At 40.0% G+C, this 15,352-nt stretch overlaps 1 protein-coding gene across 2 annotated transcripts in view; it reads right to left on the bottom strand.

The window, feature by feature from the left end:
* DDX1 (DEAD-box helicase 1) overlaps nucleotides 1-12,713 on the bottom strand; it is a 35,360-nt gene extending 22,647 nt beyond the window's left edge. The window contains exons 1-9 of one of the 2 annotated variants that reach the window (XM_023199378.3): nucleotides 12,410-12,713; nucleotides 9,108-9,159; nucleotides 8,747-8,810; nucleotides 7,527-7,556; nucleotides 6,818-6,914; nucleotides 4,584-4,631; nucleotides 1,689-1,772; nucleotides 1,056-1,139; nucleotides 445-521 (exon numbers count right to left, since the gene is read on the bottom strand). In XM_023199378.3, coding sequence (XP_023055146.1) covers nucleotides 445-521; nucleotides 1,056-1,139; nucleotides 1,689-1,772; nucleotides 4,584-4,631; nucleotides 6,818-6,914; nucleotides 7,527-7,556; nucleotides 8,747-8,810; nucleotides 9,108-9,159; nucleotides 12,410-12,425 — 552 coding nt within the window. In that variant the 5' untranslated portion in view covers nucleotides 12,426-12,713. Of the gene's footprint in view, nucleotides 1-444; nucleotides 522-1,055; nucleotides 1,140-1,688; nucleotides 1,773-4,583; nucleotides 4,632-6,817; nucleotides 6,915-7,526; nucleotides 7,557-8,746; nucleotides 8,811-9,107; nucleotides 9,160-11,826; nucleotides 11,925-12,409 lie in introns of those variants that run through there. The other variant, XM_023199381.2, reaches the window with a different exon arrangement.
* Nucleotides 12,714-15,352: the final 2,639 nt, after the last annotated feature.

The raw sequence follows: 15,352 nt of genomic DNA, 5'->3' as shown, positions 1-15,352 counted from the left end.
AAAATAATTATTTAAATCAAAAATGCCTATTAGAGCATATGACAATACAATAGTACAAGCATTTGACGGGCTTGTGAGAATCAACATATTTAGGCTGATTCACATTACTGTAGATTTCAGCTCACCAGATGAACTATATTTAGATTCATCATGATCAAAAATAAGAAATGAGAATAACAGGTGTTAAAACCAAAATCAAAATGAAGTGAAAAGAGAAGACAATGTAATGTATTTTGGAGGGGATAACAAATGGCATAAAAGAAAAATTATAACTACTACATATTTATCTAGCTTGACAATATTTCTTCACTAAAGTCCAAATCCAAACTTTCTGTGGAAAATATACAGAAAATCTGCTGATTACACCCTCATTCTGTCATGAGTGATTAAGTTTGCAAGAAAACTTACTTATGCTATGTTGGAGTTGATAACATAATTGCTTACCTCTCCATAATTATCAAACTGTTTATTATGGGATTTCTTTCCCGTTCCACCAAAGCCAAATCCAAACTTGTCAGTACCTAAATTTAAAAAATATTTTACTTTTCTGATAAGAGAAAATATAAAATTAAAAGACCTGTAAAAGAAGCAATTTTATTCACACAGTATGTCCATTTCATGAACCCACAGGAAAACTATTCCTTAAGTTTCTGAATACTACAAAAAACTAAACAGTGCTTAGGTCACACAGCTTGTGTGAGACTAGGGACACCAGTGATACTGCATCCCTTTCTGCTTTGGCCACTAAGAAATTCAGATGCAAGTTTACAATAACGTGAAGCATCTATACGGGACTGTGTGGTAGGGATTCACACACACTAACTTTACCCTGACTCCATTCAGAGTCTTAACCCTCATTTCATACTGCTATAATATCTGTACTTTTTGTAAGTTCCTTCAAATCTTTTTTGGGACAGGGTGGGGTACAAATATTATTTCCATATCTTTAAAATAAAAACTTTTTATGGTTCAATTCATTATTTTGCTTCCCCAAATAATAAAATATTAACCCCCAAATGTAACTCAATCAATTCAGTTATTTTAGAAACACTTACCTAGGTCCAAAGAGGCCTGCATGGTAGACCATCCGACCCTGCATAACCCTTGGTCATGACAGGATACTTCATAGTAGTGTTTCCCTACAAGGGTAAGATACATTGAGATTTATATAAATCACACACACATAATTCATTTACCATGAAGCCACCATCCCATTGTTTCTGAATTACACTGTTATGTACCAAATGAAGAATTATAGGTAATTTGTACCATCAAACACCTTCTCAGATCCTTGACTTAAAGCTATTTTTAAAAACTCATGGGCCAGGCTCAGTGGCTCATGCCTGCGGCCAGCACTGTGGGAGGCCAAGGCAAGCAGATCACCTGAGGTTAGGAGTTCAAAACCAGCCTGGCCAACAGGGTGAAACCCCATCTCTACTAAAAGTACAAAAATTAGCCAGGCATGGTGGTGGGCACCTGTAATCCCAGCTACTCGGGAAGCTGCGGGAGGAGAATCGCTTGAACCCAGGAGGTGAAGGTTACAGTGAGCCACGATGGTGCCACTGCCCTCCAGCCCGGGTGACAGTGCGCGACTCTGTCTCAAAAACAAACAAACAAACAACAACAAACCCTCATGTATTAATATATTGCCTCAAAAGTTTACACAAGTACAGACGCTGTTCAAATACCTTTCATTAATCCTTTAGTAGCTCTACACCCATGCCATTCCTTTACTTCTCTGCTTTGACAACAAAGACCATCTGACCCAATTGCTGGATTTGAGAAGAAAATACAGAAAAACACGTCAGTAAAGGTTTTATAAATCATACATTCCCACCCCCCACCACCAAAAAAAAAAAATCAGTCTCCCTAACAAGATAATTCCTTCCTTGTTGCAATGTTCCAGAGACTGAGACTGACTGATTCTTGAGTGATAGTATTTACCAAGTGTAATTAACCATTTCATTCCCTGGGTGTCCTTGGCTATGTTGGGGGCTATTTTCTATGCTGCCATCTGTTAACTAAGGTAAGATTTTACAGCAAGTCTAGAAAGGATTCAACACAGCTCTTAACCTGACATGCACTAATAGTACTTGCATCATCAATACAAATGTGTTTAGATAACTATTCTCTAGAGTCCTTTAAAGAAATGTACTCAAGGATGATGCACTACCCCTCACCAATATTTGTTGTCCTGATTTTATACTTAGAGCTTGAGTGACTACGTAACTAAAAGATAACAGAACCGTCTCTAGCTTGTTCCTCAATCCATGGAAGAAACCATAATGGGAAAGTAGGGGAAAGCATGAGTAAATAAGCATATATTTGTTACTTGCTAATATTATAAGGGCTCTAAAAGATGAGGTATATTCTATATTATACATCACGATCAGTCTCAGTGATGTCCACATAGTAGGTGCTAAATGGTTTTAAGTAAAGATTCAGCTTTTGTCTGTACTGGAAAAAAACTATAACTTCCGTCCTGGTTCATCTTTCCAACTCATATTCTGTACTTGAAAGTAGAACAAACTGTTAAGCACCTCAACACACATCTTCCTACACTTTTCACAAATTAAATTATTCGAAGTATGAATTCTTACCCATATAGGTACTGAATTTTGTAAAACTGAACTTTTAAAAAGCTATCTAGGAGCTTCCAGGATAGCTGAACACACGAGGGTTCATGAAGGGTGGCACGCCCAGGGAGGGGAGAAGCTCCAAGCCCCCTCCGGTACTTCAACCTATGCATCTCTTCATCAGTATCCTTTGTCATAGCTTTAAAAATAAACCAGTAAACATATTTCCCCAAGTTCTGTGAGCCACTCTAGCAAATTAATTGAACCTGAGGAAGGAGTTGTAGGAACCCTGATTTATAGCCAATCGGTTAGAAGCATAAGCCACAACCCGGACATCAGATGTGGGGGACAGTCTCGTGTGACTGAGCCCTCAACCTGTGGGATATGATGCTATCTTCATGGAGATGGTGTCAGAATTGAATTGAATTACAGTTCTCAGCTGGAAACCATAATGGGAAAGTAGAGGAAACCATGAATAAACAAACACATGTCTGTTACTTACTCCATCAGTTCTCACTGACTGCTTGCTTGACTTGTGGGAAAAAACCCCACACATCTGCTGTCAGAAGCATGCTGTGAGAGTATACCGGGAAAAATGGAGTTTATTTATTTCTCTATATTCTCAGAAGTGGTGTCAGAATCAGGGTTTGCTAGAATGCCTTGGCTCACAGAAATGTGGTTTGAAAAGAAAAAGGATAAAAGGATAGGGGATGAGGAACTTTTGGTTTCTCGGTGGCCAGAAGATCGCCTATGGCATGGAGCCACAGCTGTGCTACACTCAGTTACTAATGGTAAAAGTTATCAGTGGAATTTAGAGTTGGATCCAACTCCGAGGAGCTGGTTCACTGGATGCATAAGAAAACACAAGGAGGTGAGGTGGAGCTTGCAATGAGCCGAGATTGCGCCACTGCACTCTAGCCTGGGCGACAGAGCGAGAATCCATCTCAAAAAAAAAAAAAAAAAAGAAAAGAAAAGAAAATGCAAGTAAGAAAGAAAAAAGTATACAGTCTTTTGGTTACTATTATCTGTAATAGCTAAAATGAAGTAAGAGTGCTGGGTCAGCCCTTGATGTGAGACGACATTCAGATTTCAGTCCATCTGAGCTTTGGTCACCAGCTTCAAAGCTGAACTCCAAGGGAAAAATTATGCAGGGCCAACAAAAAGTTCTTCTAAGACCTGTGGTCTCCAAGAAGGCAGTCAATGTGGGGAAGAGCAAAACCAAAAAACTCTGAAATTGGAGGGGATAGTGTGAAGGAACTGTTTCATTTTGTAGATCAGTATCATAAGCTTCCTGAGGAGCCTTTACTAAAATGCATTCTGAGAGTAACTCCTTTAGGAAAGTATCTTTGGTTTTAAATGCAGCAGAATAGAAGGGCATGCTTGGGTTGATGCAGGTCTCATTGCTCACTATGGAACAATCACAGACGGCTCTATGCATGATGGAGGTTATTCCCAAGCAAAGAGCCAGCCTGGTGGACTGGATAAAAGCCACTGTAAGGTTTGTTAACCCCAAGAAGGAGGACTGTCCAACTCCACCCTATAAATACTTTCTTTTATAATTTCTGCATTTTCTATTTGGGTTAGGGAAGTTTTGCCACTGCTAAATTATACATGTAGTTTTCTGTATTCAAATTCATACATATATATTTAAGTCCTAAATACACATGGAATTTATTTCTAATTATGATATGAGATAGAGGTCAATTTTATATTGCTCCAGATGGATCATCAATTGTGCCAACACCCTTTACCTAATAAATCATCCTTTTTTCTCATTGAAATGAAATGTAATTATTTTTCCTGCATATAACTTCTCATATATACTGGGATTTATTTCCATTATATTCCACTGTCTATTCCTATGTCAGTTCTAAACTGTTTAATGATAGTGACTAGATTCTAATATCTGGTAAATTAAATCTTAATTTTATTTACTTGGTGTTCTCATGTATTATTTTTTTAAGTTTCTGAATTACAAATGAGCTGGTGGAAAGCCTATCCACTTACCGAAAGCAGATCCTCTGTCATATGGGTTCATCTGCCATTTGTTGAGCACTAAACAAATTAAAATAAGAAAAGTTACCCCCAGATATATAAAATTTAAAATGCTTGGCCGGGTGCGGTGACTCACACCTGAAATCTCAGCACTTTGGGAAGCTGAGGTGGGCGTTCACATGAGGTCAGGAGTTCAAGACCAGCCTGGCCAACACGGTGAAACCTCGTCTCTACTAAAAAAATACAAAAATTAGCCAGGCATGGTGGCATGTGACTGTAATCCCAGCTACTCAGGAGTCTGAGGCATGAGAATCGCTTGAACCCAGGGGGCAGAGGTTGCAGTGAGCCAAGATTGTGTCACCGCACTCCAGCCTGGGCGACAGAGCGAGACTCTATCTCAAAAAATTAATAATAATAATAAAATAAATAAAATGCTCATTAAAAAAAAAGCAAGTATTTTATATACCTTAATTCCTCTAGATTCAATATGGTTTTACATATTTAGAACACACAAATAAAACCTGTTTTTATTAAAAGCAAAAACGCAATTGAAAAATCAGACACGTTGAAGATAATCATCAGTGGTCTATTTGGACCTAAAACCTTATCTCCTCACTTGCTTGCTTCATTGTGCTCCGTATCAGATGATACTGATCTCTGTCCTTACTCCTAGGTCACTACTAAAATGAAGATTAGGTAACTAAACAAGTTTACTTCAATTACAAAGGAAATAACTGATCAACATTTCAGAATCTAATTATCTTGTAACTATCAAAAGAAAAGCAAGTCGTTTATCTTAATTCAATATCACATTCAAAAGAAACACATTTTTTTCATCCTCCCTTTTATAGGATTGGCATTTTCCTTTTCTGACACATCTTAATAGTCTTGTTAAGATGTATGTATATATACAAACTAAGAATTGTAATAAAGAGAGCCCTACGTGCTTTCTAGCCCAACTTTCCATTCGGGGTAGAAATCCTTCCTAAATTATTTCTAGTCAAAAGATATCCATCATCAGCTTAAACACTTTGAACATTGGAGAAATAACTTTGAGGTTCTCCCTTGCATTGTGGCTCAATGTAGCTATTAGGAAGTACTTTACGTTAAACAGACATCTTCATCTAAACAATTTCTAATTGATCCTGGTCCTACTTTCTAGAATAATTATTTTCTCTCTAGTCCTCTTCAATAATTTAACAATTATCCCATCTCCATTTTTACTTCTTCTCCATGTTTAACTTTCTACTTTCTTTATTCCTCACAGGATGTGACTTTTAGAACCATTATCACTATGGTTATTCTTCTTTAGGAGTGTTTTGTTTTACCACCATTTCTCATAAATGACGGCACAGTTGTTACAAGTTCTGAAACTATTTTAGAATAGGCCAATAGTGTAAATAGTTACCTCAATTATCTATCTCATAATTAATTTACAGGAGTTCATAGATTCTACGTTATACATCTTATGCATAACATTACTCTCAACTGAAAAGAATATGTTAATATGCCAGGTTCACTGGTCTTCAACTTGCTATTTTGTAACAATCCTGTTTTGTATAATGAAACAAGAATGACTTAGAATATGGAATAAATACGATTAAAATATAATAAAACAAAAGATTAATTAAGATAGAACGTAATTTAGAAACCATTCAACAGAAGCAACACCACTTAAAGATAAAGAAACTGCGGTAAGATTGTTTATGGTAGAGACAGTATCAGAAACCTAATAAAAAGACCAATTTCCATGTAGATAGGATTGCACATAAGAAACAACTTTAAAATTTATATTTTACCTTCCTAGGTGATTCCCTTCTTATCTTAGAGGAAAAAAAATGCCTCTATTCCCTCTAAGGCAATACTTCCACCAGCATGGGATTTTACTCCAAAAATTATTTGTAAAATCTTTCCTTAATATTTTTATAATATATACCTATTTTTCTTTAGTATTAAGCATAGAAAGTTATAAGGTTAAAGAAAACACTAAAATATCGAAATGTAATCTCCAAAATGCCAGTGTTTTCTCAAAGGGAACACTATTAGTATTTTAGGAGGGACAACCTTGCAGTGTTTAGGCTCTCAATGACATTTAGCATCCCTGGTTTCCAGAGTTCCAGATCCCAATGCCACCCCTCAGATGTTGACAATATTTTAAAACTGCATACCCAAATCTCACATTCCTAACTGCCAGTGATGAGAATCGATGATTTATATAAAAGGAAATATCAATTTATAAAAATTACCTGAAGCACCAGTTTTAATTGTTGTTTTTCCTTTTTTCCCTTCCTGTTGGTCTTTCAGAGTTTCATAAACTATCTGGATAACTGGAATACTAAAAGCCTATCAAAGAAACAAAAGGTCTCTATATTAGTATTCAGATACTAACAACAGTTTAATAACCAACATAAATGACAAAAGTTATGCACACACATCAAATAATTATACACATTCCAGATTGGTACTACAATTCCATTTGCCCCAAAAAAAAAAAATACCAGTCAGACAACAGGGTGGACTGAATGAAGGAAATAGGATGCAGCTAACAGCACAAAATGATAAAACAATGGAGAACAGTAGAATGAACCTACACTAAAGAGGAAAAATATCATCCAGTCTGACAAATATTTCTCTAGTCTAGGCCAATAGGAGATCAACTTCTGTATGTAACCTTTATATTTTAGGAGTCATCATATTAAAATTCAGAAGTGAGTATAAACACTAAAGCTACTATAACTCCCTAACACCCATTTAAAACTATGTTCTTAAGGTCATACTTTTTTGTAGCTCTTCATAATTAGCTGGCAACAAAAATATCATTTTCAGTGGCAAGTAATTAATTCCTTACCTTTTGGAGGTTGCTATTTTATTAAATACTTCAAAGTAAAAACTACTATTCAAAGCTACTTTAAAATTCAACTTTTAGAGGGTAAGTAAATACAATTTATTACTTACACCAGTTTTGCCACTTCCTGTTTCTGCAGCCTGAATGAGGGGGAACAAAGTTGATTTTACAGATTAAGTTGTCTATTAAAGAGATCAAATTAACACCATAATATGTAGAAATCTTTAACATTTGACCGGCTACCTTTATTTTCACAGTGCCTCCAGATTATCCAGGCTTCCTCTGTCAACTCCGACTACAGCCCATTTTGTTACCTTTCCCATACCTTTAAGAATCTTCTCTTCCCTTTCCTTTCCCATTGCTATCATTCAAACGGAAGCTCTCATCATTCTAATCTAGATTATAATAAACGTATCCAAACAACATCTAATCCCAGAACTATACTACAATCTGCTACTCAAATTAGTCTTCATGGAAGACTAATACTCAAATTCTTTAACAGGACACTTGAGAAAGAGCCCAAATAATCTGACTCATTATCTCTCTACCATTTTATTTCAAGTTTATCCCCACTCAGACACATATTTTATGCTACCATCCAACTGAAGTATTCCAGGGTCATATCGTACATTCTACCATTCTCTGTTTTGTTGATATTCTTTCTACCTAAAAAGCATTTCCCTTTTATCTTGCCTTGTCAAAAATCTGGCCCGCGCTTATAACTCCAGCACTTTGGAAGGCCAAGACAGGAGGATCACTTGAGGCTGGGAGTTGGATAACAGACTGGGCAATATAGTGAGACCCTGTCTCTACAAAAAATACAATAAATTAGCTGGATGTGGTGGTGTGTACCTGTAGTCCCACCTAATTGGGAGGCTGAACTAGGAAGACTGCTTGAACCCAGGAGTTTGAGGCTGCAGTGAACTATAAACACACCATTGCACTCCAGCTTGGGCAACAGAGCTTGGCCTTTTTAAAAAAATAAATAAATAAAAGAAATCTACTTCCTCTAAGCAGTCTTCTTAGACTATGATCCCTAAAGCAAAAGGATAACTGGAGTCCCACTCAAATTCCGCACTACTCTGCATCTCTTATGAAGGAGCCACATTCTCTCTGATACAAGATTCATTCTTACACATGTCTTATTGCCCTAGTTGGTTTAAACTTCTCAAGGGTAAATATTTATCTGTTAGAAGCTTTTACCTAATGCTCTGAATACAGTACATGTATCATAAATGTTTGTGAATAAAGTTAAAGTATCATTTTTAAGCCTATGCAATTCTTAGAGTGTCTCCCCAGCTCCCAATCACCTCACCAAATTTAAACTTACCATAAGTACATCACCTCCTCCCAGTATCAGTGGGATAGATTCAGCCTGGATATCAGTTGGGAGGCTAAAAGAATCATATTTGAAGAATTTTAGTTATTGGAAAAAAAAATCACCTAAGCAAATTAAGTCATGTTAAACTTTAAGCCTAAAAGAAAATTTTATGTGGTAAATATGATGCATCCTATTCCACTAGAAATACGTCAAGGTTGAAAAAAGGAAACTTTCCATAATTTAGAAAATCACACAAAAAAACTGATTTTCACTTATCCAATTAGACACAAAAATATTGGATAAAATCACTAACAACTGTTTAAATTATAAAACATCCTCTCCCAGGTACATTTAAGCTTTATGTACTTACAGCCAATCCATCTCTTCCACAGCTTGTGCAATCTCAGGCATAACACCCATCTCTGAAAGTAAACATTGATTTTAAAAATCACATATACTGAAGTGAAGTCATAAATTGCAGTGCTCTCAAAATTACTATTCAAAAACAGGGTAAAGATTTTGAAGGATAGCTCAGTTACATCAAATCTACTGAGCGCGGCACTGTTGAAAGAGCACAAGTTCTGCATAAAGACTTGAGTTCAAATCTAAGTTCTCACTTATTAGCAAGTGACCTTAGGCAAGGCTATAAATCTGTTTTCTCCACACAAAACGGGGCTGATATTGCCTACCTTGGAGGGCTATATGAAGACCAGAGATAATAATGTAATGCAACTGGAGCATGGTTGCCACCTAATAAACTGTAGCCACTATAGTGCTTGTTTACCTCTGATGACTCATGAAAAGTCTGCCAAGCATAGACAGGGTTGTCGCATTTAGAGATAATTTAGAGATAATGTGTGCATTTAGAGATAATCTCTTTACATTAGATATTATGTACCTTGGCTACTCCAGGACCATGTAAATACCTTCAGCAATTAGAGAAAAATGAATAGACAAGTGGAGAGCACCCACATTTATTGGCGGCCATAATCAAAATTCTGATTAACTGAGGAGGGAGGGGCCAGTGGTGAAAACATGGGCATCTGGAAATGTCAGCTGAAGAACTGCTCTGTTCTTAACTGTATACATATTTCAATAATTCTACTTCAAGATCCATCCTAAATGAATAGAGATGAGTTGTTCCTAACTGGGTCTTCTCATTTTATCATTTCTCATATGAACTGTAGAGGGTAATTAACATCTGGAGTAGTTGGATTACTTAAACTTTCCTTCCAAATGAGAAGTGATTTTTAAGTCTGTATTTATAAAATATAGCTTTTATTATAAAAATACGTATTCCTATAAAAAAAAGTCAAATATTCACAAGCCCCAGAAATACCAATTTTGAAATTCTGTATTTCTTGCCATTGTGAAAAGGCATAAAGCAAACGTACAGACTGAAAATATTATTCATAAAATTATGTAGTTCTTTCGTTGCATCAGATGAGAAGGATCATCATTTTCAAAAAAGAAGGCTCTCCTAACTCTTTTTTTTTTTTTGAGACAGAGTCTCGTTCTGTCACCCAGGCTGGAGTGCAGTGGCACGATCTCGGCTCACTGCAAACTCCGTCTTCCAGATTCAAGCAATTCTCCTGCCTCAGCCTCCCTAGTAACTGGGGCTACAGGCACATGTCACCATGCCCGGCTAATTTTTTTTCGTATTTTTAGTAGAGACGGGGTTTTACCATGTTAGCCAGGATGGTCTCAATCTCCTGACCTCATGATCTGCCCACTTTGGCCTCCCAAAGTGCTGGGATTACAGGCATGAGCCACTGTGCCTGGCAACTCTCCTAACTGTTAATCTCCTCAGGAAAAAAAAAAAAATCCACAGATAAACTAATGAAGATCTAAAGTTGAATATCCAGGCAGACCTTCCTAAGAATTAAACTGTATTACAGTCTATGTTCTCCCTCCTAAAATGCAAACTGCTTGAAACAAAGGAGTGGTGTGTTCTTACTGCATACGGAATACTGCAAGCTGAAGCTGTTTGCAAAATTGTTTTACAACAAGAAACAACATATCACTTTCAGTAAATTCCAGACAACCTGTTGTACCATTCTGATCATGTTCCCTGCAAGTTTTCTTTGAAACCAGACCTTAAGTATAATACTTTTAACAGTTAAGGAAAAATTAGAAACATTTATGAAATTCCACTTTTGTCTTTATTTCATATCACAGACTCTTTTTCCAGTCCTTTACCTCTAACTTTCATGAAATTTGTGTATGACTCCCAAAGATGTGTACCTATAAAATGACTATCTAGAACTATCCTTCAGACCTTGGCTCTAAAATCTTGTTTTAGGAAAATGTTGGGAAACAAAAAATAGCAACAACTCTGAGCAGATTTCCAACTGAATCCTATTAGAAGATGTAACTGAAACAGTCAGAAATCTTACATGACTGTTGCACTCTGGGAGACCAAGGTGGGCAGATCACCTGAGGTCAGGAGTTTGAGACCAGCCTCAAACTGGTTTGAGACCATGGCCAACATGGTGAAACCCTGTCTCTACTAATAATACAAAAATGAGCAGGGCATGGTGGTAGGTGCCTGTAATCCCAGCTACTCAGGAGGCTGAGGCAGGAGAATTGCTTGAACTTGGGAGATGGAGATGGCAGTGAGCCAACATCACATCATTGCACTCCAGCTGGGAGGACAGAGTGAGCCTACGTCCCCCACCTCCCACCCCCCGCCCCCCCGCCAAGAGAAAAAGAAAAAGAAAAAGAAAAAGAAAAAGAAAAAGAAATCTTACATGACTGAAGATTCGGAATTCCTAATATTCTTACAGAAGAAAACTAAAAAATATAAAATACTACAACACCTGAAGTCATCTTAAAAAGTTAAGACCATTAAAGGACATCAGGCCTAACGTGATACATTTACAGAGCAATAAACGTTACGTAAGTGCTACATAAATGCATCACGTTTAGCACATTTAAGGCTGATTACAGCTTCCTAAAACTAGATCCCTAATAGGAGGATGATTAAGGGGGGAAAATATCAACTGTAGGTTTCGATAAGCCACATCAAATCATGTTTGGAATAAAGGACAGTATCAGGCGGCAAATAAATGTAAATTTTCCAAACTTACGTTGGGCTGGTGCGTACGTTAATCAAAATGCTTTCCCTTTGGCTTCAACACTGAACATTAATGTTGATATAATAGCGTTTAACAAATAAAGATCAGGTTTATGCCTGGGACGTTTTGGAAGGGCCTGAAAAAACTGGACAGAGGCAGGATCGTCATTTTCCCCAATCACTCCACCCCACGCCGTCTCGCTTCTCTGCCTGGCCAAGCCCAGATGAGCCGCGGGCAGAAAAGGGTTCCCAAAGGGTCACTGCCACGTTAAGAGGCAGGAGGTGCAGGCGTCTGGGAACCGCTAGAGCAACGCCCCCGCCTGGATTTTGCAGCCGAAGGTGCACTGGCAGGAAAGCCAAGTGGAGATTGATAGAAGGGAAAGGGCACGGGGAGGGACGTCCTGGCCCGCTCCTGAAAAGAACTGTCCTCCGAACCCAAGCCACGGCCGCCCCCGATCCCGCAACGCGGGTCCATCAGGGGCTGCAGCGGACAGCGCCCTTCGGTCTCCCTGATCCCTTTAGCTCCCCGCGGGCCGCCCCGGGGCCGAGGCATGCAACAAGCCGCCCCACCACCCCCAGAGTTTCCACAAACGCACCGGAGAAGGCCGCCATCTTCACCCCGTCCTCCGCGGCTTCCCCCGCTCGATCCCTCCCTCCCGAACGACACAGCGCGGCAGTGGCGCCGCGCGCTTCCGGCCCCCGGCCTTTGGCGTTCGGAGTCCGGGCAGGGCCTCAGCCCCGGGAGAACGGTTCCGATGGAAGGAAAGGCCCGCACCGGCCCCGCCTTATGCACCTGTCGCTGAGCGGACCGCTGGGACCCAGGGCCTCGGGACGCTGCCTTCGTCCTGGGCACCATGTGTTTGGAGCACACCATGCGGTATCAGGGTCACTGCCACAGAGAAGGAAGCAGACGTTTGGTAATTAGGGTCATCCAGTGGGCTCAGGCTGACACCACACCGTTTCGTCCCCACTCAGTCCCCCAACTTTACAAAGATGAGCAGGGCCTTGGTGTGTGAATGACCTGGAGAGATGGACTGGATTCATTGCTCCGAACACTAGTGGGTGCCTGGCAACCAGTAGGTATTTGTTTTTTGTTTTTTGTTTTTACTGAAATAAGTAATGATTTAGGTCTCCCTTCACCCATGTTTGACGTCGCTTTTATAATTTCGGGTTTGACTTCCATGCGATTTTCACTCCTTTCTCTTTGCAAAGAGATGGGGAAAGTAAATGAGGAATCCTCCCAACCAGACACTCTGTCAGGAAGGTATTAGAATCTTTAGATGAGGACTCTAAGATTCAGGAAAGTTAAGTCACTTATCTAAAGACACACATCTACCGAATGGCAGCGTGGGATTTGAACCACATCTGCCCAACGCGAGGGCGAGTGCTGTACTATCTGTAGCCTGCCCCAGAATGTCTTAGAGAAAAGTGTAACCCTCAGGCAAGATAGAATAGGGTTGCAGCGGCTGGGCGCGGTGGCTCACACCTGTAATCCCAGCACTTTGGGAGGCCGAGGCGGGCGGATCACGAAGTTAGGACGTCGAGACCATCCTAGCTAACATGGTGAAACCCCTTCTCTACTGAAAATTAAAAAAAATAAAAAATAAAAATAATAAAAAAGGGTTGCAACTACTCGGGAGGCTGAGGCATGAGAATCATTTGAACCTGGGAGGAGAAAGCTGCAGTGAGCCGAGATCGCGCTACTGCGCTCCAGTCTGGGCGACAGAGGGAGAGTCTGTCTCAAATTAAAAAAAAAAAAAGATGATTGGGCGCGGTGTCTCACTCCTGTAATCCCAGCACTTTGGGAGGCCGAGGCGGGTGGATCACGAGGTCAGGAGATCGAGATCATCATCCTGGCTAACATGGTGAAACCCCCTCTCTACTAAAAATACAAAAGAATTAGCAGGGCGTGGTGGTGGGCGCCTGCAGTCCCAGCTACTGGAGTCTGAGAATGGCGTGAACCCCGGAGGCGGAGCTTGCAGTGAGCTGAGATCGAGCCACTGCACTCCAGCCTGGGTGACAGAGCGAGACTCCGTCTCAAAAAAAAAAAAAAAAAAAAAAAAAAGAATGGGGTTAGAAGTACAGAATTGGGAACCAATTCTGAGTTTGGATTCTAGCTCGACACTTGCTTGCTGTGTAACCTTGAACAAGTCATGAAGCTTCTTTGGGCTTCAGTTTACTCATGTAACAGGATTCACCCCAGGTTCCAAAGGTCCAGGACAATACACTCAGCCCTGCAACTTCACACTTCCAGGGGGCACTATTCACATTATATTCTCTATTCTTGTTATATTTTATCTAAATAATACCCTGAGAGTTATGCAATGTAGCAATTTTGAGTGGATACCAAGTACCCCCACATTCCAAGGAGAGATACAAGACCCATATTATGTAGGACTTGCCAAAGGGAAATCTGAAATCTAATTTTTGTGCCTTTAGCCAATACCCACCTTTAAAGTATGAAAAATTGGCTAGGCATGATGGCTCATGTCTACAATCCAACACCTTGGGACGCCGAGGCAAGGGGATCACTTGAGCCCAGGAGTTCAAGACCAGCCTGGGCAACATAATGAGACCCCCCATCTCTACAAAAAAAAAATAATTAAAAATTAGCTGGGCATGGTGCACACCTGTAGTCTCAGCTACTTGGGAGGCTGAGGTGGGAGGATCTCTTGAGCCTAGGAGGTGGAGGCTGCAGTGAGCCATGATGGTGCCACTGCACTGCAGCCTGGGTAGCAGAGCAAGACCCTGTCTCAAGGAAGAAATAAAGTATGAAAAAATTAAAGATGTAAATTAAGAGAAAAGATTTCTGTGAAAAGAACGCGTTTTCAGGAAACTACTCTGAGAACTTTTGATCTGAAAGTTTGGGAAGCATAAGGACTGCTCTGAGAAGCTGTCCCTAGGAGGACCTGAGGTGGCAGTGCAGAAAAAGAGACAGAAGAGCGAAGCCTGCTGCAGGAGCTAACTGTGTTTCCAGCGACTGTGGGAGAATTGTGTGATATTTTTTTCCCAAGGGATAAATAGATCTGTGGAGAGTAGACTGAAAGTTTTCTTCAAAGGGAATGTGCCCAAGAGATTGCCTGGAGGAGCTAAATGATTCAGCACACAGGCCCCCAAAGAACACAGTGGTATCCTTACCTTCCAAACTGGAGAAGAGATATTCCTTGTCTTATGGGAGTGGCATGTGGAGGATGCCAGCAGGGAGAATCTCCAAGATACCACAAAACGTTCCCTCTGAGAGATACAGTCAGTCTTGAGCATGTCTAAGCCAGAGAGCACCAGAATCAGATCACCATAGCCCCAGCCAGATAAAGCTGTGTACCCACCCCCTACCCCATCCCCTAGACTTTATCCTTCCCAGGAGTCAGAAACAACAGCTAATGGGAGAGGCGAGTGCAGAAGAGACTGACCCCACCCTCCCATCCCACTGCAGGCTTCTGGCATGGAATAGGACAAGCAGGAGAGGAGCAAGCCATAATGTTGGTTGAAGTTGTGAATTTTGATCATGATACTGGACATAATAGTTTACAGAAACGAAG

The sequence above is a fragment of the Piliocolobus tephrosceles genome, chromosome 15, assembly GCF_002776525.5.
Source record: "Piliocolobus tephrosceles isolate RC106 chromosome 15, ASM277652v3, whole genome shotgun sequence".
Taxonomy (NCBI): domain Eukaryota; kingdom Metazoa; phylum Chordata; class Mammalia; order Primates; family Cercopithecidae; genus Piliocolobus; species Piliocolobus tephrosceles.
This window is presented reverse-complemented; position numbering and strand designations above follow the sequence as displayed.